We start from the raw sequence: 23,803 nt of genomic DNA on the forward strand, positions 1-23,803 counted from the left end.
CCTCTTACCTGCCTTGTTGAGTCATGTCTTGATGTGTGAGGATTATTTCCAGTCATAGCTAGAGCAGAATGCTGGTTTGTATAAAGCCATCTGTGGGCTGAACATCTCAGTTAATGAGAAATCTGCTGTGTGGGATTGGATTACCACCTGGATTAGATTTCTAATGCAATAAATTTCCAGGCATCCTCTTTCAGTATTTTCACAACACTTCAGTCTATATTATGGTGGAAATTGGATTAAAAGGACAAAGCGTGAAGTCATTTGCTGAAGCAAACAGGGTGTTAGTGCCAAATTTTGTATAAAAGGATGCTGCTAAAAGGACTGCATGTGTCTCTTCTAATCCAAAGAGAATCCTCTGCCTCTGAGTTTAAGGACTTCATTTCCAAATACAGTGCACAAGGGGTACATAAACCCCTGTTAAACAGTTCATTTTGTACATTCATCTCGTTTGTTTATGGTATTTAAAATGTTGTTTTCAGCCTGGAACAATCGCATTCATGTGGAAATCACTTTGTAAATTTAAATACTGTATTAGTGACAGTTCTGTTCAGAGAAAGTATTTTATCATGTTGGACAGTATCAGTAGCCATCTTCCTGTAATTAAAGTTTTAAATATATTAAAGAAAATTCTGCCTTTTATTTTTCTCAATGAAATAAAGATTTTCAAGAGAAAAAATTGGTTATATATAGAGACAATGCTGACCATGTCTGAAAATGTGATGTTGCTAGGACAAATGAGTGATTGCTGTTCTTGGATGAAAGGAATATTGTGTGTGACAGTTCCACTGTCCACTGAATGGACAGTAAAGTTTGAATTCTAGGCACAAGACAGGACATAAATGATACTATTTAAAAATCCAAAATCAGAAGATAAATACCCAAAAGTTTCTATACCCAAAGATGTAATTCTTGAACACAGTCTTAACAATTATCTTCAAATGATGCAAGATGGCCTAAACGTGAAAGTACATTCGTATAAAAAAACTTACCTAACTCCAGATGACCGCTGCAGTTTTCACAGAGAGAAGATGGACCACCACTTAAATTTCATTAGGATGTGGTCTTCCTTGGAGAGCAGGTGCTTCTTTTCTGAGAAAAAGGAATAGACACATCAATTTCATTTGATCCCTCTGGCTGATGTACTAGCACTGACTTGGTAGTTACTTCCTTATTGCATTATATTTTAAATATTGACTCCATTCTTTATTCATCATTCCAAACCAGACATCTTTTTTATGCATTGCTTTCTGGTTGCTCTCAAAGCATCTTTCCAATTAAATAATTTCCTGACAAAAAGCAAGTTTATATGAAGTAAAACTGTATTTCATATATTTTATAGGTTGCTGCATATTATACAATGTCATGTATCATAAAATTCGTGCTATTAATGGTTGTTTACCTTTTCTAGAGACAAAAAATACGCATCAGAACTTAAAACCAGACAATTTCTTGCAATAACTACACTCATTTTATGTCTTCTTTTCTGGCTTCAGAAAGAATGGGTGATGTTCTGTGCTAGAAAAGTTAATGCTTTTAAAGTCTTCTGTACTTTCTGAATGTAATAACAATGACAGCACTTAGCACTTATATAAATCTTTTCATGCATAGAACTCCCATCCTGACATTGAAAGTATTACTATTCACATTTTACAGATACGTTCTTTAATGTAGCAGTGAGTTCAATCTCCACACCCTCCAGGCCAAATAAGCATTATAGTAGGGGTACAAATGTCAGAGATTTTAGCTGAGAAATTCCTCATCTGAGTCTCAGACCTTGCTTTACTATTGACACATTCATTAGCTTTATGCTGGTTTCTGTTAGTGACCCTCCTTTAGATTAGAAAACCTGTTAAGTACCACTTCTCCATTTCTTCCTCTTCTTCAATGACATGTTCCAGAAATCCAGAGGTTTCCTCAGCTTTTCCTACACAGGGAGTTGTCCCCTTGACCTCAGCTCAGTTTCCCCTGCAGAAGAACACGTCTACAGACTGACTCAAGCCTTAGTATTGTTCTGATAAAATATCTGCAGTAACTGTCTGATTTTTTCTATCTGTCCTGTACAATCAGTTTATTTGTTTTATTAAACAAAAAAAAATTTGTTTGAAGCAGTTTTATTGGCTACATTTTTGCATTTAATGGCTACATTTTGATGATAGCCACTTTTTAATCATTCTTCATTTTTTAGGCATACTTGTAAGCAAAATGTGATTAATGTGCATGGCCATTCTCCTGACCCCTTAGCTTCTCTGATGTTTTACTTCTTGTTCTTCTCTTCTTTCATTTTTTTTCATAGCTGATTTTAGACTCTACATGATCAAACTCCCCAGATGTGTTTATATAGCCTGTGGCATGATATGACTTGGCCAGATTTGGATTATTTATTAATATAATAGATAAATAAATATTATATCTATCTATTTATCAATTTGAACAGCAAATCTTCGAAGGACCTAGAGGCCTTTCTGTATCTAGGTCTTAAAAAGCATCATTTGGTGGACTTTTCAGTGGACAGGGGAAGCAACAGCTAACAAAATTTTTCATTATTTGGTCTTTTGAGAACTTATCTCCTGAAAGGTTTCCTTAAGTGCAAATGAATTGAAAATACCTAAGTCCAATTCAAGTAACAAGTAACTAATGCTAATAACTTTCAGTGACATTAAGGAGAGCACTGACAGACAAAAGAGAAACATCAATTAATGCAGGAAAAGTAAGATCCTTGATTTGTTGTCTGCCAAAATAGATGGCATTTGCTGTATTTTCTTCACAGTCTTATATATCATTAATAATCGTATTTAAAAATTACATTGGCAGAAGTAGTAGTAAAGTTATCTTTTTTTCTAAATTTAAGTGCTGATTTAAATGGGAGTGCTACAAGCTTCTGTGGTTCTGGATGTGTTGGTTGTCTAAGTTACATGTAGAGGAGAGGAAGCAGCAAAATGGGTTGTCTCAAATACTAAGTGGTATTTGCCAAGGAAGAACATGAACCTGTTTTTTCTACATAACCTTTTTTTATATACTACCAGTTCAGTTTTGTGAGTGAAGGAAACATGGTCAGTTTATCTTAAATCATCAGTAAACAGAAAATAATGAAAGAGCTACTGTCTGTTAGTTCTTAGAATCGTGATATCCAATTCCTGGAGCTCCTCTATATGCAGAAAAAGAAAAGCCAATGAATAAAACCAAATAGATTGTAACTAAGTAAAATGAATGAAGATAGAAGGTTTTGCTTGATGTTATTAGGTAACACTGACAGGTACAAAAGCAGCTGTTGAGCAAGAGCAGAGAGCAGCAAGTACCAAACATCATCATGGGGCCATAGCTGACCCATCGTAAGGTGACGGACAGAAACTCTGTAGAGGCAGTTGAGTGGCAGCACTAGGATTTCGGGAGAACATAGCCCTCTGAAAACAGCCTCAATTTCCTCTTAAATACCCATAATGAAAATGCCCTGCTTGATTCAGGGGCTGTTTAAACTCGGTGTGCATTCCAGAGAAGCGTTGTTCTACAGTGTAGCTCATACGTAGCCCCAGTCAATGGGACTGCTCAGTTCAGGAATCAGATGAGCTGAATGTAACGATGCATGTATACATGTTTGCAAGTTGTGGCTCCTTAATGGTACAGAATATTATGGTGAAGAGTATTATGTCTTGGAAGCACTGTGGTATAATGTAATGGGAGACAAAAAGCCTTCTGAGGCATAGAGTTTAGTGAGCTTCAAAAGGAGTTTCAATGAATGATATTGAGTGACTTCAGAGTGTTAAGGAAAAAGTACATAAACAACAATTTATAATGTAAGCTCTGTAATGAGCTCTTCTAGCATAAATATGCAAAACACTAATTAGTTATAGCCAAATTTCCCTAGCTTTGGGAATCTTTTAGAATATAGCTTTTCAGTAATTCAATCACATCAAAGTATTTTTTCTCCCACTCTTCTAAGAAAGCTATGTGTGATTTGTTGGAGAGTAGGCAGAGATAGGAAGCAAGCTGTTGACAAACCAAAAGATGACTTTGATGAGGTTTAGTGAAACAGTGACTTACAAATTTATCAGAAAGAAATGCACAATGAACATTTAAGAAGCCCTGTTTGCAGTGACTACCATTATTGAGATGAGGTCTGTCAATTAATTTGATTCTAATTTTCCAAAAGGCAAGTAATTTTTTTTTTTCCCCACAAAGGGTATAAATATTGTTAGATACAAGGTTTTGGAAGGATTTCAGAGTATGTTTGAGGGCAGATGCTGATTACACAGGGCACGCTTTTTGGAAAGTTATTTTTGATATTTGAAACATTAAATGGTTGGACATCACATTATTTTCAGTTGAAAGAATTTAATCTGATTCTGACTTCAGAAAACTACAGTGAAGCAACATTCCTATCATGGCAAATTACCAAAACATCCTCAGTATACCCACTGAATTAAATGACATTTGGCTTTAGATCCTTGCTTGGAAATGCAAAGAGGAATGGAGTTCAAAGAGATCTACTGTTAAATCTGATATGTTGGGGTTTTTTCTTTTTTTTTTTTTTTTCTTAAATTTAGAAGCTGATCAGCCTGAAATTATTAAAACCTTGGTATACTAAATGTTACAATTTTGATTCCAAATTGGCTACATGTTAATTACCAATACACCCTTGGTGCTTCAAAGGCAACTGATTTAATCTATTGTATGAAACAGGGTTGTTCAGGCATCATTATGGGGTCAGAACATGATCCTTCAAAAGAGCAATAAAGTCAAAATACAAAACCAAATCTACAACACTTCCTCTGCCGTCAAACCAACTGAAGTCCAGCCTTTAAAGCCATGGATTTCTTGTCTTCTTAGGTTTCAAGTCCATAGCCAAATGGATGAAGGGAATCATTCTGATTATATAGTCAAATTAAAAGTATGTTTTTACAGCTTGGAAAGCAATGATTTTGACTTCTGTGTAGGTCTGCAATGCTTGTGTTAATTCAGATTAAATGAATGATAACAGTAGGGCAAGAGTAGATCTTCCATGAGAGATGGAAGGGACTGCTAATACAACACTATGGATCTGGTCCTAGCCTAAAATGCTCTTTTGGGGATTTTATTTAATTGATTTTGTTGAATTAATTGAAATGTTTGCATAGTTATGGTTGTCGGATTCTGAATTTAAATATCATTATGTGTTTTGGGGGACCTGCTGGAAGGAATTTTGGGGGGTTTTGGTGTTTTTTTTAAAGCAAAAGTATTTTTATTCTGTAATTTCTTCAACAGTAGTACAGATTCTATTTGCTCTCACAGTCTATCCTTCATCTACTTCTCCAGCTTCATTCATTTCTATCTGTTTTGTTGGCAACTTCATGGATTGTGACAAAATATAGGAGTTCAGCATTACAGCAAATATAAAGTCATTTCTACAACATTTTCTTATATCACATTTTGGAAAATAAGTGACAAAATAAAGGCCTTTGCTGTTGTTCAGACTCCTACGTCATCACATTAACGCCATTGAAAGTTCCAGCTTTTATGCCCTGAGCCTGAACAGAATTTCATGGCTGTCCTCAGGTGAAATGTTCTGATGAAATAAGAAGAAAAAAGCTTTCTGAATTCTCACATTATAGCAATATTTTCATGAATTCCAAAATTATTAAATTTATAATACTACAGTAGGCTTTTTCTAATTAAATGTGCATTTTCTTTTGTCATAAGAAAGGGAAAAATTTTAGTTATGCTTTTTAGAGTAATTTAATTAAGCATTTCCTGTAAGTTCATTTCAGTATCTATCATGGCTCACTAAAGTTGAAATTCTATATAGAATGGTAGATTAATTGCCCTTTGTCTTCGATGAAATAAGAATCCTAAATATGCAGAGTCATGAAATTTGTGTTCCTCAATTGCTTATTCAATGCTTTGGAAACCTGAATCAAGAAATACAGAAGAAGGGGGCCAAAGGTTGTTAAATGTAGCGAGTAACACAGATTTTGAACTTTACTTAATGAACCGAATGTTTATTACTATGAAATAAATCCACCATTTAAAGAATTATGGTGGAAATGTAAAACATTAAAACTGTAATTAATTTTGGTCAGAAGCATGCAATGCACTCATTTTTCCTAAAACATTTCCATTAGGGTCCATATTTTCTCTGTTATTGAGATAAATTTATTCCTTTCATACGGTAGTGCTGTCTTTTTCTGTCATAAACATGTCCTTCAGTGATGTTTACAGTGAAGTCTTTCAGCTGCCTTCAACTTTGGGCAGCACGTCTTGCTAGTAGCTTACAGATGCATTTTTCTATAACTCAGTTGTGCCTACTTTTCCATTTAATGTTGTTAATCATTTCTGAAGCAAAGAATATTCAGACTTCTTGATAAAGGGCTATAGATATTAGGTATTAGATATAGATATATACATTATATGCAGATTATATTTCACAAACTTATTTGAGAAAGCAGTTAAAGCCTGAAAAAATCTTCAGCTGTCATTTAGTACCTACCAAGATACATGTATCTTGGTAACCTAACAATTGAGCACTTAAGAATTAAACTTGTACTTCTTGGTTTGTTTTGTTTTTTTCATGAAATAGTACTAAGAAATAGATCTATTAATTCCTTACTGTTGGCCTGAGCACCTTTTGTTCTCATGTATTGTAAAAAGAAGCCATTTTATTTCCTAGTATAAAGAAAACAAACATGAATAAGGTTTGCTTCTTAAAATTTTGTAAATGTATAGTGTAAATATGGTGAGAGTATAACCATAAATGTTTAAAATTATCTTCATTATAATATGCTTTTCTAGGCTATGAAATATTATTCTGTAGTAGTATTATGAGAATATATAAAGTGGAACTTTCTGTTTTAAATTTACAAATCATAAAAATAATTATTATGTTGCTGCATAAGTAGAAAATGCTATTTAATTTCCATATACATGTTTATATATGCACAGATGTAATTATTATAACTGAAGGACAAATTTGCCTTAAAAATAATCTTTTTCAGGGCCATTTCAGATTTGAAAACTAGAGTGCCCTCTCACACTGGAGTGGAAATCAAGAAGGCTTGTCCCATATGGGCACAGTACAATCCCATTAAAGCTGCTTTTCATCTCTTTCTTAGTTGATGTTTCAGGGTTGTGATATCTAAGCATTTATAGGTGCAGTCAAACGTTCATAAACCTGAACCTTTAGAGACTAAAATTCTTAAAGAGGAAACATTTTCCTCTACTTTCTTCAAGGAGAACCAGCTGAACTCATAAAACAATGGTTGGGTTTCAAGCACCACCTGCCCTGAAGAGGATCCCAACTGTAGTGGCAGTCAGCCAAAGGGACCACTCAGTGGAATGGTTTCCTCCTAAAAAGGAGAGGAACAGATGGAAGATTCGAAATCTGGCATGAAATTCCACTTCTGTACTAAGCGTTAAATGAAATTTGACTGTAAGGGCTCTTGCGATGGTACATTTATCTGTATAATCAGAATTAGAAACAAGGAAATAGAAAATACAGAACACTGACAAACATTTCAAAAAGAGTTTGAAGTTCTTGTAGCAGTGCGAGTTAAAGGAAAGAGTTTGTGATAAACATGCAGCTGCTTAGAGCTTCTTAAAGGGGAGCTTTAGTGTAAAAGTAGTTCTGCTGGTCTTGCAGTGCCACCTAGAGCTCGGCAGCACGTACTGCTCGGTAAGGAAACACTCCAGCCTTGCTCTTTTCACTGAACGAAGTGGGGTGGAGAGCTGCTTCCAGTTAATTGATGTCATGTTTGCTTACATTGTAATGGTTAGTCCCTTCGTAGCCTCCATTTCATAATGTCCCAGATCAGCAGAGATTGCGCTGCAGGGCTTTGGTGGGCTTTGACAGAAAGAATTAATGGCGATGCGCATTAAAAGGTACAACTGTCAGATATCCAGTGGTCCCAGAGGGGGCATTTTCTTGATGGCTGCTTTAGAATACTTCATGAAGCAAATGTCAAACTTGTCAAGGCTGTCACTATGAAAATGATCCATGTAGCAAGGGTCTCCTTTTCTTGGGAAACAAACAGCTGCCTTATCACTGCAGAGCTGTGGTGACAGAAAACTGTCATCTATCACAAGAAATTTATATTTGCTTCTAATATCCATTGGTAAAGAACTGTTCCATTTGTACTCTGTATTTTTGCACCATTCGTCATTATAAGGACTGTCAGTAATACATTTCAAGAAGATAGCATAGGCTTTGGAATTAAAATAGCTTTTGAATTTTACTGCTGGATGCTTTCCTTTTGGGGATTTAACAGAGTGACTATTCCCTGACACTCATTTTCCTCCAAATTTGGCCTGTGACTTTGGAAGCTAGACTTTCACCACATACACAAACAAAAGCTCTATTATTTAGTAAGATCCTTTTTTTTTCTGATATATTTTAAGAGTATTAAAAGTATTTTTACCTGCTTCCAACTCGTGTTTTCCTAGCTAGATTTTGTGAGGCAAGAGATGAAATGCCAGCTGGACATCCTTAATAGCTTAGTCTGTTAGTCATATTACAGGTCTTTTGTGTTAAGATACTCTAGAAAGTAGATCAGAATTTAGTCCTGAGTGCTTTTGAGATGGTATTTCTAGATTATGTAATAACAGAGACAACCCTTTAGTCATTTGTCATTATAGCAGGGCATTTTTGTGTTTCACATACTTTCTTATTATTCAGATGATCCCTTACATCATTCTGTAATATATAGCTGTTTATTAAGTTTATTAAGGTTACAGTTGGCAAAATACGCAACATTCTAATGCAACTCTAGATATTACAGGTGGGGTGCAATGAACAGAACTGGGAATTGATGCATTTCTCAGCACAGTTAATTAATGAGTGATTTGTTCTGTATGCAGAAGAGTGTCAGATTTCCTGTGGAGTTAAGAATTGTCAGATTCTCTGTGATTTTCCAGATTTCATTTCATTAACTAATGGAGGAAAAAGAAATTCTCAGACTTTTTAAAGGAAATTGGTTTGAGGGAGAAAAAAAGAGAAAGGAACACTCAAGCCCCTGTTTCTAGGCTATTTTTTTTTCTTTTTTCATTCCAAAATTTGTCTACAGGGTAATATTCTGGAATAATTACTACAAAATTAACTTTCTCTGTTAGACCCGTTATTCTTTGGTCAGAGAATAGTGTGGTTGACCTTAAACATTCTTTCAAAGGGGATGAAATTATGTCACAGTCTTTCTCAACTGTCAGCTCAAAACTTTAGAAACAGAATCTTAAAGTCAGACTCTTACCTTTAGTTTTTGTCACCTAAAGATATCTAAATATCAAAGCATTCTCATTAACTTCAGCAAAACCATTGAATGCTCAATACTTCAGTAAATCACAACACTTAATTATGTGGCAGATTTCAGGGTCTCAGTTCTAAATTCCTGACCCCATTCTGTTTCTGTGACCCTTAAATGCCCAGCTACCAAGTACAGACTAAGCAGTGGGAAGGAAGAGATGTCTGTAGGACATTTGAAAACACCTGTAGAGCACCCAAAGGACCCTTTAATCCAGTACCTTGTTTCCATCAGAGAAAAAGTGGGATGCCAGGGCAAAGGATGTAGGAGAGCTAATGTGGAAGCTCCATCTCTCCATCAGTGTCATCAGGATACAGATGAGGTGTCCAGTCACTGGTGGCTTAAGGAGCTCCTGAGCTGGCATTTCAGTTCAGAGCGTTGGGTTTAGCAGCACTTTGTAATGTTCTTTATACTTTTCTGTATCACTGTTGGTTTTGGAAATCTGTAATAATGTCAATTCCAGATTAGTCAACTTTATTAATTTCAATATTAATCTTTTGGCTGTTAAGTGCACTTTTTCAGTAGAAGTAGTGGTACAGTCTTGAGGGATTCACTTCCCTTGGTTTTTCTTACAAGTCACCAAATCTGTGCTGAGGCATCTTTTAGGTGAGTGTATTCACTATATTTGAGTCTATTCACTATATTTGAGTCTATGGTTGTCTGTAGTCAGAAAAGATACTGAGATGAGTTTTATTTTTGGCATCCAAGGGCAGGAACTACTTTAAAAGTTGGACTTGTAACATCTGCTAGGAAAAGCTACTTTGATTTTAGGATTTTTAGAACAGAAAACACTAGATGTTGGAGTCTTAGGTGGCTGGAAGAAAAATAAATAATAATATAAAAAAGAGATGTGAGGTATTAATAAAAATAACATGAACTGAATTTCTGTGGACAGAAACCAGAATTCAGTATTTCATCTCTGTGTAGCTGCTGGTAATAGAAACTTTGAACACTGCCATCATGGACTGGTTTTTAACAGATAACATGAAAATAAAAGGTTTTCCTTTGCTATTCATCAGAATTAAAAGCACTATAATGATAATGATGGGTGGTAATTACTAAAACAAATATATTAAATATATTTAATCTGCAGCCTGTTTTGCATAATTTCTTGATAATTAGGCTATATAGGCTGTGTAGCTGAAAAGTCAAACATTATTAATGACATTAGAAACTCCAGCCATTTCAGTATTCTATGTGCAGGCATTGGGCTGCCTCTTGGGCTACTAAAAAAAAGATAAAGCATTTCATAGAAATCCTGTATTGTCAGCAAACTGAAATAATAGTCTTCACATCTTGTAGTATGGTTAATATGTGCTCTAAATTGCTGGTTCAGATCTTCCCCAAGCATACTGGCAGTGATAGAACATTCCTTATAATTTATAGAGGTTCATGTCCCAAATTTTTCTGACATTGTCATTCTGAGGCCTCTGCTGTCACTTCTTTTCTGGCAGAAAACTGCATGAGTGCCAAAACTGGTGGTTCATACTTTCCAGTGTTCCCCAAAAATCCTTTCTGCTATCTTGTTTGTGCTGGCACTATTGTTCCTGTGGCAGTGCACCAGCCTGGGAACTGAGCTGGCTCAAGGCATTTCTGACAAAGGAAAAGTTTTCTCCCCTTGCTAATTCATTCTATAAGAAAGGTGAAGCATCATTACTCTGAGCTTTGCACAGCAGTCACCTGTGTTCAGAGATACCAAACTCCAATTTCTGTTTCCAAATGAGGTATGAGTTTCTGTTCTTGGAAAACAGAGATGGAGTAAAAGTGCTTGTAGAAAATTAAGATGTTCTATGTGGAGCATGGTTTAATGCAAGCTAGTCAGAAAGTTTTTGTGCATAAAAATGCAAAAATAACAATACATTTAAAGAACAGTCAGGCATCTGGATGAATTGTGTGCTGGAATCTACCCATAAAAGTCCAATTTATGCTCTGCTGGTAGTTTTTACCTGTTTGAATGTTTTACTTGGTTGAAGCAACAGAAAATCAACAAAGGAAAAAGTATTAGTTCTGCAAAATACCCCAAGGTGGATGCTTTCATCTTGAGTATTCAACCCAAGCAAATCCTGGAGCTGCCATCACCAATAGCCATTGTTTCTGCATCTCAGAATATACTGATCACTGCAGCTGCTGCTGTAACCTAGGAAATCTGCCAGAGTGCAAGTATGACCTTTTGAGCACAGAATTAAAACATTTCAAATTTACACAAAGACAGAAGATTCTGTAAAAAAACCTCTTTCACTAGACAAAAACTTTTTTGCCATTAAAATACTCAGGAAGCCAATGTTCAGTATTGAGCCTAATGTGCCTTCACCCTCTTGCAGTCCTCAGTGACGGTATGGCCCCGTTGTCTCTGAAATTTCTGCATGCTCCATCCATTAGGAGAAGCAGCCCTAAGCAATATGTGAAGAGTTCTTGGAAAAGAACAGGTTTATATTCCTGTATGAGGGAGCACAAGTCAGGGCATCAGAATAATGTCAAGTTGTGTGCTAGGGAGGTGGATTAGTCGGCATTGAGGTCAGTTGGGATACAACTTCTGTAGGTAGAGACCTTCAGAAACTTGCAGATTTGCTGTTCTTTTATTAACATGTTCTTCATTAAATAACCTGGCTGTTTTTCTGTAGCAGCCAAAAGTTTCTGTGAGTGTTTTTTAATTCCACAGTATTCTTTTGTCACCTGTAAGCAGTAAGCTCGGTAACAGCTCACTCCTTTGTTTCCAATTCTGCCCTGTGCTTGTTTTCATTTGAAGTTTGACCTCTGTGACCTCTACTATACATTGCACTCTCTTTACTCACTGCCAGTATGCTTGGGGAAGATCTGATTCTACACTTCTAATTTCAATGAATCTGCAGTGTTTGGTTTCACACACATGCACAGAGATGTTTTCTTACCTAAACGAAAAGAGCCACAGGGAGCACTACATGTTTTAAAGGTAATTGAAGAGATGACAGTCCAGAAATTTTAGCTTTTAGTGGTCAGTTATGTAAATATTTCTCAGTGCCTGTGCTGTCCCCAGAAGGGGGAGGATTCAGAGGCATAATGGCTTGGAGCATCTGCTACTTTAATAGAACAACTAGCTTTTCCATTTTATTATAGTTGGGCGTGACATATTACAAGATCAGATTTTTAAATGAGATTTTCTATTGCTGTTCTATTTTGTGCTGCCCATTTGTGCTTCCTATATATTTTCTGCCTCTAAATATTATAGTTATCCTTACAAAGCATGCTTTGATGGTGAAAGAAAGGCTAGGATACAAAAGGATAAAGTTATTTTCCTACAAGAATGAAAATGTTCTTTTAAATCGGGAAAATACATCTCAGGTTACTGGGTCCCACCTAAATGTCCCTGGTGTTTCCTTTCTCTCAACTGTTGGCTTGTAATGAGAAGGGTTACAGCAGCCAGGATGCTTCGTCATTCCAAAATGTCTGTTCATTTCTTTTTTGTGTTACTGCAATGTGGAAGATTCTCTGTACATTGAATTAAAATGCAGACTGGAAAACTGGCCTTACTTTGAAATTGTGGTAAGGACTGTTCATGATGTGATGGGTTGTAAGTTGCCTTATAAAACAGTTTTCTCACTCTTCCATAATTTTTACTTTGGAGGTCACGATTTTGTACTGGACACAAAATAGTATCCATTCCTATGGAAACAGGCATTATGATGTCACTTCATTTTTTCAGTGAGATCCAGAGCAACCCATAGTGAATTATGAGCCCAACTCTTGGAGCTGAAGCTGTAGAATATTGTAAGCATGCTGCTGCCTGACATGCTCATGTTTCCTATTTTAGACCTGACTGATCTTCAGATAACATATGGTGGTACAAGTAATTGGAAAATTGGCAGACCTGTCAAAAAAATATGCTAGATGGGACGAAAATACGATGCTGCAGCACATAAAGTGTCTCTGAAGTTAAATTTATTGTCTTTTATCAAATGGTGAAGTAAACGCATCTGGTCGCAAAAAAATGAAACATTTTTCAATGGCAGATGCTTTTCAAAAGTAATTTTTAGTACAGTGATGAGATTTCTTGCATTCAAAAGTAATTTAGTGGAAACCTCTGGTCAAGAACAAAGTAAAGGTGTGTAATAGTGTCTGCTGTAGGTGTTTGAATATCTTGTTATCGTGTGTGATTTAATAATTTCTTTATGTAACCATCCAGTAACATGGTCAGTAAAATATTTACTCATTAAATTATTCTTCCACTATAAATGTAGGCAATTAGACTTGTTTAAATTTCTTATCATTTTTATTTCAACTCTGGAGCAAAATCAATCACTTGAATAAATTACTTTTTTTTTGCTTATTTTTGTGCTTATTGGTCAGGCAAAAGACTGTACAGAATTCCATACATCTACATAAGCAGAAAAAGTGTACTTCTTCAATAAGTTGATTAATGTTCAGGTTTTCATTTTCTTTTACAGGAAGATGAAAATGAAGCTGAAGCAGAAAATCCATCTCAGGAGCTGAATTTGGAACAGAAAAAATCAAAAAAATAGGAGATTGCTGTCTTGTTTGAAATATTTGCAAGTTGTGTAACAGTGGTTATAGTTTCTCATTGTAAAATTAACAAAAAAGTTCTCAATAAAGTCATTGAAAATTAAATTCATGGTGCACTGGGGAATTAATTAAGTAGCTCCTGGTGATATTCTTGATTACATTAAAGCTGAATTATCAGAACTGAGTACCGTACCAATAAAATTCTGAAAGCTTTTTGAACACGTTATGGAAAGCTGATGGGTTATTCATCACTTATAGCATTTACTAAGCAAATAGGGCAATTTTATGTTTTACTCTGCAAAGCAGTGTTATCCTTAAAGGATAGTTATAACTCAGACATATTTTGGTATTTCTGAGCAAGAGCTTTGATTCTTAAAAGTTAGATAAATATGTTCTATTAAAGGAGTTCTGAAATTTCTTCTGATCAGTGATTAAGATAAATGTTTCTGAGGAGTAGGTAGAGGCAAGAATTTTTTTATATGTATGGTACATTTTTAAAGTAATTAGTTTTACATTTGTATTGTGATTTTTAATTGGTTTCTTGTTGCATTATACTTTTCTTTATGTAAACCTTTTCCATCTTCATGTGATCATTGTCTTTTAATGAATGTCAAGCTTTTGTCTTGATTAGGCCATCCTACCCAGGTCTAATTCCCTCATGCCAATCTTTCCATTCTAACAAAATAAAATAACGTCTTTCTGTGTCATTAGACCTTCAAGTGAGTAATAAATATCTTAAAAGAACTTTTCTTCCTATAGTCCTAATTTTGTTTTCCAATTTACCTCTGCTTTTTAGCCTGTGCTGGTCAGTAAATGGGAAAGTACAAGAAACTCAGAGGTAGATTTACAGCCTGATAGTTTCACAGATTGCAATGAAGAAACAAAAATTCTCACTGATTCTCTTTTAGGTTTAAAACAACACTCACTGAAGTCCCTTCAGTGAAGTTTATCTTGCTCTAGAGAAATTAAAGTACACTTCTTTTCCCACTCTTCTATACTTTTACTCTTTGCATTGAGTGTTAAATCAGATGGTAAATAGTATCCCTCCTCAATTTTGTCCTCTCTGTGTAAATTACATTTTCAGATATTTTAAAAACAACATGCCTGTGCTTAAGCAATATATTTTATGAATTCTTTTCTGGTTCATGAGGTTCAAATGTGTCTAGCTCATGGACAAATTTCAATCACAATTACTCTACAGGAGTTTAATAACACTAGATCTCATTTTAACGAATGCAGCGATCATGTAAATTAACAGATAAAATAAATTCAGCATTGGTCCGTTTGGTGCAGATCAACCACTGTAGCCATCTCAGAGTGGAGGGGGAATATGATTTTCTCTTCACTGCAGTGGAAGAGACAGATTTAGGAAAGACAGAAGCAGAGTTTTACCATGCAGGACCTTAGGGACCATTCTCTGTGCAGCGATGTGAAGGATCACATGGTAGGTGAAACAAATGGAATGCTTTTCATTTTTTCAGACTAACCCAGAAAACCATAGTTCTCAGAGCTTATCCACAAGGTCTGAGGAAGGGGCAGGATGTCCAGTGGAACAGGCTGAAAGACCTCTGAATTTTGAAGGACAAAACTAGCAATTTTTTAAAAAAAGGTAAGAGAATGAAGTCTTACGTAGGGCTTACACAAAGGAAACGTAATGTCAGGGGGAGCTACTGACTGGGATGAACTGGCCTGGACATGCCTTGGCCTTTCAGCCTGCACTTGATGCACTTGATGTTTGGGTTTATCCTGTCTGAAATTAACAGGTAGGGCCTCAGTTGTGCAAAATATTTATATCTTTATATAATCTTATTTCCTTTTAGTCCATGGCAGCACATTTGTACTTTTGCTGTAAGTCAAAGCTCTGTGACAGCCCAGGACTGTACAGGTGCATGAGAAGAGAGGAGTGGTTATTCGGTGTTCAAGTTTTGTATGAACATGCATCACTTGGCTCTGGAAAACCTGAGTGAGAAAAATAGTTCAGTCATTGAAAGATACCATTTGCTTCCATGTGATGCATAACTCTGATGAGCTTTAAAGGAGTATTTCCATATCTTTCCTAACTTCTTCAAAAATTTAATGTGAAAGTATAATTATATAAGCCATACTTTTAGCTAACTCCAACACACATCACCAGAAGTCTACAGTCAGTGTTGTTAACCTGTCCCTTGGTTAAGTTATTGACTTCAAAACATGGGAATTCAGGCATTTTCTCTGAAAAATGATAACCAGTACTTTTGCCATAACCAGCTGGGATGGAGATTGAGACAAACGTGGCTGAATTGAAATGCAGTCCTAACTTCATCCCTTCCAGAAAAATGTAGGAGACCGATCTTAATAACTTGTTTGTAGACTTGTTTACTAAATAGAGGGGGAGAGGTGTTTAACTGATAAAGATCAAATGGATCAGATGAAGGCTATACCAAATAGGTGACTTTATTTCCTTTATTTTGATTCTGCTCTAGTTAAAATTAGCAGCTGAATTGATTTTTTTTGTGTATTCCTGAGTTTTCAAACTACCAGTATGGATTACATTTTCATCATGTATTTTTTTCTCCTCAGTGTCCGGAGGTTTTTTTGATACAAAGCACTGGGTAAAGCAGATGTCTGCAACACTGCTACCTGGCTCTGACATGATGAGTGTTATTCTTCAGCAGAACTAAAGTGTAAACCTGATGCAGAATATTGTGACTTTTATTAAAGGTGTGTCTGTGCTGCAGTCAAGCACAAGCCAGCATGATACTGAAAGCATCCTATCTCCTGCAGAATGAGTTCAAAGCTTATCTGAATAAGCTCAAAGCCCAACTTAGAGATGGGAAGAACAAAACTTGAGACAGCTTTAATTCAGCTGGTTGCAGTCACTTTTATGGAGCAGTATATTCTTTGTATGCAAATACACACAGACACTCCTCTGTACATGTGCCCAAGCAGCCAGTTATTATGTCCTTTTTATTTCTCTTTCTCTCTATTCTGTTATTTAATACTAAGAGTTGCATGCAGATCTGAAAGTCTAGATGGAGAGCTACTTACTTCCCACTGCATCCCTCTCATGCATGACAGTGATGATGCTCCCCAGTTGGGAATAGCAGTTTTTCTGGATTGCATTAGTGATAGCTATTTTAGGGTAGCTTTGGGGATAATTATGTTTTCTGTGCTTGAGGAGAAACTGTTATTTTCCTCATATTAAAACAAATTCACTGCTTTTGTGCAGTTAATGATGGATTGCTGTTGGTTTTTGTTCAGTCCTCCATGTTTGCTCTTTTCCCTCCTGTGGAACAGTGGGCTATGGAGAATTTTTTTAACTCCAACACTGTTTTCTATTACAGACAATTGCTTCATCCTCAAAGAAGAGCAAATTTCTCCATTACTATCATTTTTGTTCTTAAAAAATAGTGTCTAACCTTTCCAATGCCTCATGAGGGTATCAAAAATTTGAGGTGTGGAAGTTCTTGTTAATCATTCAGAGTAATATTTCTGATTTATGAGAGTGTGGCTTATGTTGTATTGTAGATATATGTGCAATAGTTTGTTATTAAATGAATCTCTTTAGTATATTACCAAATTGTTGTTGTTATGCAAGGATTCTTATTCCAAATGCTACATTCCTATATTAAAGACAGGACTCCAAATGATTGGCCTGAGCTAAAAATCAAAGCTACTTTTGACACAGATGCTGTTACTTTCCTGTTTGTTGCTCTTCTGGCATTGAAATAGTTGGATCTAAAATGTTGTGCAGTCATAAGGGTTCTGAACAAAAGCAGGTATTTTGGTATTTGAATCCCAGGGTAGGTGTAACTTCTTATGAGAATCCACAGTATTTTGGTTTTTTTCTTAATGATACATTGCAATGTATTGCTACACTGGACATTTGGGGCTCATTTAGGGTCTTTGTCCTGATCAGTACATTATGTGCACGAAGTGTCACACACAGTGGCTAATTCCAATACAATATTCATTTTCTGCTCATTAGAAAGCATCTCTGTACCTGTAAATTAAGAAAACTATTTAACATGGTTATTCACTCTCAGGAGCTTCAATATTTGCACAGTAGGAATTTTTGACCGGAGAAAACCATACTGACAGAGAAGTACCTCACTTCAGTGCTTCTTTCTCATTGCAGTCCCACAAGCAGGCTACCTCTTGCTTGGTTGCTCTGCATCACACTACAGAATCTAACTCTCCCTGACATTAGGCTGGATAGTTTTTACCCTGGTTACTCTGAAAAGTGAAGATTTATTAGAAACTGACTCTATTTCACATGACCTAATGAAAACAATTTTTACAATGAGCAAACGACTTCTATCACCTATCTAAGGCTATAGAGTGAAATCATAGCAGGTAATAAATGTTTCCCCACCGTGAATTCAGTGTGGGTTCTGCAGTGATGTTATCTGGGGAAGGAAGTGAAATGCTGAAGGCAACAGCATGAAAATGCATGCAGCTATGGCATAATTCTGATTTGTTTGGAAGAACTATTAATTTCCTTGTTACAAAGCCAAGTAAGAGCAACCCTTTAAAACTCTTGAACCATGAAAGCCATTTCCTTAAGGGTTTTAAATTTGGGAACAGAGTCATGAAATTTATAGCTTTGATGAGATATTCTTTGCCTGCAGTCAGAATGAGAGCCAGATCATTGGTTTCTCAGCATGACACCTATGTATTCTTGTGTGCACTAGATATCATTAGGCTCATAATAACACAGCTATCATCACATTAACGTCTGAAAGGTTCAGTTTTGATGCTTGGTTTAAGTCTCATTTATACCTACAGCATACAAAACAGCTGAATAAAAGCAAAAGTTGTATCTTACCTATATTGTGCTACTGTTATGCACTTTAACCAAAAATACAGTAATTTTATGCCTGATCAAATTTTTATTATTTTATTTTTCTTGCCAAGTCATGTTGTTTTGAAAGAGCTGCAGTGATGAACTAATAGCATGATGCCATGAATGCAGTAGCAGATAATGGTACAGTGAGACCACTTTTTTTCTGGTTCATGCCAGTAAGGACAGTAGGGAACATCATATACATATTGGCCTAATAATTGTAATTTTCAGTGTATTATTGAAAATTTATGTGCTATGTCTGCCATCTTATGGTAGAAGAGAAGTGTGTCAGAACAAGCTGATAGCACCTCATTTCTTGTGTTCTTTCAGGTAAAGCAGTGCAGACTGTCATGTTCTAGCAAGGCACCAGCAGTTGGAAGGCACACAAAGAAGGAAATACAGCTGCAAACAATTTGGGTTTTCACTGGTCTGCTACATATTCTGCGAGTTTCTATTGGAAAAATAAAGTATATCACTTCACAGCATAAAATTGTGCAGGTTTTTTCAGTGAATATCATACCATTTGTATCAAATGTAATTTGCAGAGAGAGATACCAAGAGAAATCATTTTTTGTTCTGCCCTGTGACTGAACAATTGGAAAGAGTTTGGGAGAAACATCTTTATTCTCATAATGGAGAGCAGAAGTCTGGAGAAGCACCAATATAGCAAGTCTAATAACTTGTGAAAAATTATTTACTACTTTGATCTGAATAGTTTTCCCCAGATCAGTGTCAGAGCTTTCATTTCTTTACATGGGAGAGTTACCTGCAGGAGTTCTGACAAGAGATAATCTGCAAGTCGGGGCTGTAGTTAAAAGCAGCCAGTTCCAGTGGTTTGGAAAGAATAAAACACAAAGACAACTTGAATCATCAGAAGTTGGGAAGGCTACATGAGACAATATTCTGCAAGAGCTTAAAATCCTGGTGGAATAAGAAACACTAATTAGCAGCTGAGGAGATGGGATTTGTAAAAGATAGAGTATAGCAATAATGTTACCCAGAAGAAAGACTTCAGGATGTTTTCATTTTAATTGTTAAAATGCAATTTCTTGGTATTTATTTTAAGGATCACTGTTTCAGTCACCAGTATCTGAATATTTTTGACTCAAATGCCAGACTTTTTTTATAACATCTTGCTATGAAAGATGTGTTATGAAATAACCTTTTTTCTTAAATATTTTAAGGATCAGTTGAATTTTTAATGTCTTTATATCTTCATACATCAAAATGCTTCAAATATTGCTGCAGTATTATGGAATGTTTTGTCCTGAAAAGGAATGCAATATTCATTCTTAGTTACAAACTTAATGCTAAGTGGTTAGGTGAAAAATGCCTTTTTCAGCCCACATTTGTTCCATAAAAGTATCTTGACCCTTTTTTGAATCCAGCCATAGTGTAGATAATACATGGCATTGCTAAACCCACTCTTTAACCTGTATTGCTCATGTTATGGAATGGTCTTTAATTGTTAAGTAGCCTGCCCATAAATCTGTGTGAAATCACACCATTGATTCCCGCTTTTAGGATATGGAGTCAAAATAAAACTGAGACTACCTTTTCCTCCTTGTAGATAAAACCTTTTTAGGCCAGCCAGGGGAATTGTCACCTTTCAGAGAAGCAGGGTGAGGCAGCTGCCAGCAGTATGGGACAGCAGCACAGAGAAGAGACTTCTGTTCCCCAAAGCTTTGTTTTCATTACAGAAGACAACAGCCTGAAAAGCCAGGCTGAAGAAGCGATGTAGCTTGGATCATGTTCTTTTAGCACATCCCTACATATTCTGCTGTATATTTTTTGCCTTTGTTAAGAGGGAAAGGAATACAAGACTGCTTTGCTGAATGCTTCAGTTACTTAGCAGGCCACTGTATTGGGTTTGCCTGGCCAGGCTTTAGTAGTGGGGGGGCTACAGGGGTGGCTTCTGTGAGAAGCTGCCAGAAGCTTCTTCCATGTAAGACAAAGCCAATCCCTGGCAATTGCAAAGATGGATGTGCTGCTGGTCAAGGCTGGGCCAATTAGAAATGGTGGTAAAGGCTCTGTGATAAGAGATTTAAGAAGGAGAAAAAGAAATAAAAATTATTGCACAGTTGTAATTGCAGCTGGAGAAGAGCAGGGTGAGAATATGTGAGAGGAACAACTATGCTGACATGAAGATCAGTGCATAAGGAGGAGCAGGAGGTGCTCCAGGTTCCAGAGCTGGGATTCCCCTGCAGCCCAGGGTGCAGCCCATGGTGAAGCAGCTGTGCCCCTGCAGCCCATGGAGCATCACAGGGATGCAGAGATCCACCCGCAGCCTGTGGAGGAGCCCCACGCCAGAGCAGGTGGATGCCTGAGAGGGGGCTGTGAACCCATGGGAGACCCATGCTGGAACAGGGTCCTGGCAGGGGCCTGCCAACCTGGGGAGAGAGGAGCCCATGCTGGAGCAGCCTGTCCTTGAAGGACTGCACACTGTGGAAGAGTGACCCACGCTGCAGCAGTTCACAGGGAGCTGTTGCTCGTGAGATGGACTCACACTGAAGAAGTTCATGGAGAACTGTCTTCCATGGGAGGGACCCCATGACGCAGCAGGGGAACAACTCCTCTCCCTGAGCATCAGGACGAAGCTATGGGTGATGAACTGACCATAACCCCCATTCTCTGCATCCCTCTGCATGTGGGGCAGGAGGTAGAGCTGGGAAGGAGGGAGGGGTGGGGGAAGGTGTTTTTGAGGATTTATTTTACTTCTCATTATCCTGCTCTGATTTTATTAGTAATAAATTCAATTATTATCTCTAATAAATTCAATTATTATCTCTAATCTCTGTTTTGCCTGTGATGGTTGTCGCGAGCCATCCGCTGAAGCTTGGCAGTGCCGGAGCATGAGGTGCCGCGACCTTCCAAAAGCATCTCGTTAGCGAAGCCGCTCAGCAGCATCAGCCACACACTCACACAGGCGTGCACACAGACATGTGGATAGCTCCAGTAAATGGGTTGACAGCAAAGGGCCAGGAAGGGTTTTCGTATGGGGTTCCATGGGAGGAGTTTAGTGCAGCCACGCTCATGAAGAATTCCAGGGACGAAGACAAAGAACATTGAAGGGTCCAGGTTTAAGTACAGGAGCGGGGCAAGCACCAGGGACCAATGATCTGAGGGCATGAGGGCGGTACAAAGGTGGGACTTGGGAATGGGAGCCAATGGGGAAGCTCTGGGGGAGTGGTGAGGGGCAAAGGCCAAAGTGGGGAACCTGGAGCGGTGAACTTTATAAGGCATGCAACATATAAGGTAACAAAGGAGCGGAGAGGCCAACAGCCAACCGGGGAAGCAGAACTGGGGTACATTAACATAGCAGGGCAAAGCATCCTGGAGGAAGCTTTTTCTGTTCACCCTAACTTGGGGAGGATCTCTGATACCAGGAACTGTCTCACCAGTGGAATCTCTTTGTCCCTTGTTTCGTAGGCTTACCAGCCACCACAATGGTATCTGATGAGTGATCTCTCCCAGTCCTTATCTCAACTCATGAACCCTTTGTTGTATATTCTCTCCCCAGGCCAGCTGTGGAGGGCAGTGATAGGGAGGCTTTGGTGGGTGCCTGGCATCTGGCCAGGGTTAACCCGCTACAGCCACGCTGGAGCACAAATGACAGATCTCGTCTCAGCGAATACTGGCCTTGGGTCCCAAGCAGTTACAAAATTTCTTCTGACCAGCTCATCTTCCAGGAGAGAGCTTGCAAACATTGTTTTGCTTGTTGCTACACAGAGTAATCGATGCACACTTTCATTGCCTTATGAAAAACTGTGCAGATGTGAAGAAAGATTCTGAGAATAATCTTTTAATTTTTTTGTAGGTTATCCCCACCCAGTTATTCATAATGAAGAGACTTTCAGAGACAGGCCAAATCCATTAAGTAACTTCAACACCACCTATATGCAGGCACTGCTGCCTTGCAGGTGTTTTCTGAGGAGTTGACTAGGCTGGTCTTGGGTAGCTTTGCTCTTTGCAGCCCCAGGAGTGTCTCACTGGGTGGTTGTGGGCGGTAACTCCTCTTAGATCTGCCGGAGCAGTGTATCACCTTGTGGCTCTTTTGTGACTGCTACTTTGTTATCCTAAACCAGGGAGAGTATGGGATGTAGTGCAGCCCGCTGACCAGTGTGGTAACTCAGTCCCTCAGCCAGAGTTCAGCAATGGTCAGAGCATCAATAACTGTGAATTACCTATACCAGGACAGGACTGATTTGATGGTGAAAGTTTGGCATCATCAGCAAAGAATTTGGCAGAAGTAATAGTAGTCCTTCAAACTGAACTGTTTTTCCATTAATGACTCACATTTATGTCTTCAGACCCACGTTTGGTCATCTCATCATTCCATTCTCAATCTGGTCAGACTTTGCTGCCCACACCTGATTAGGAAGTTATGGCTTGTTGATGTCGACATCAAGCCTGTTATCTTCCAGCTTTTCTTCAGGGATAGAATTCTGTGTAACCTTAGACCCCAAAACTGGTTGAAGTTCAGTTAAAGGTAATGTCTCACCAAAGAAGGAAGAATGCACAGAGCTGTCATTCTTGGTCTCTGGTATCAATTTAAATAAAAATTTTTGAGCAGCCACCCTGCTTCTGCCCTGTAGCCTGGGACTGTTGTTTTTGCAAAGATTTCCTCATCTGGGCATGCTGCCACTGCTGAAGGCATGCAGGCTTACATGATTTAGGTTCCCTTACTGCAAAAGGTGACAGTTCCCAGTGTTTCCTGAGAGGACACCAAGGCTGAAATAATTTCCTACCTTCTTGCTGTCCAGTGCTTGTTAACCTTCAGAGAGCAGCAGAGTTTGCAGTAGGTCAAAACCCACCTTCTTTAAGGCATGTGAGAAGGCTGAAAATATAATTTTTAAGCAGGGAAAATCATTGTTTTGTTGGACTAATTAAGTACTAAGTAATTTTTCCAGGGTACACAATTGCCTTGTATTCTTGTTTGAGCAGTTAGTCTTGGGTAGAAGCATTTAGGTTATTCATAGCCTACTGCCTTCATTCACTGTGAATGAGAGTTTTTATCATAACTATTTGTCATTATTGTGGGAGGGGTTATTAATTATAGTAATATATCATCATGTACCTGGAGCCCAAATTCTTAGGAACAGTAAAAATGAATAACTTGGTCTTTATTCCATTCTGAGTTTAAAATGAGTGTCTAGGGAGGTTTTGCCTGTAGCCTATGAGGTGTTTTCTGGTGGTATGGTTAGTTTTCTTTGTTCAGTGA

At 37.5% G+C, this 23,803-nt stretch overlaps 1 protein-coding gene across 6 annotated transcripts in view; it reads left to right on the forward strand.

Moving 5' to 3' along the window:
* PHF14 (PHD finger protein 14) overlaps positions 1-14,083 on the forward strand; it is a gene marked incomplete at its 5' end in the record, with an annotated part of 163,622 nt that extends 149,539 nt beyond the window's left edge. For 5 of the 6 annotated variants that reach the window (XM_082296893.1, XM_082296892.1, XM_082296894.1 and 2 more), the window contains one exon: positions 13,682-14,083. In XM_082296893.1, coding sequence (XP_082153019.1) covers positions 13,682-13,756 — 75 coding nt within the window. In that variant the 3' untranslated portion in view covers positions 13,757-14,083. The remainder of the gene's footprint in view (positions 1-13,681) is intronic. The other variant, XM_082296891.1, reaches the window with a different exon arrangement.
* Positions 14,084-23,803: the final 9,720 nt, after the last annotated feature.

The sequence above is a fragment of the Coloeus monedula genome (assembly GCF_965178545.1).
Source record: "Coloeus monedula genome assembly, chromosome: 1".
NCBI lineage: Eukaryota > Metazoa > Chordata > Aves > Passeriformes > Corvidae > Coloeus > Coloeus monedula.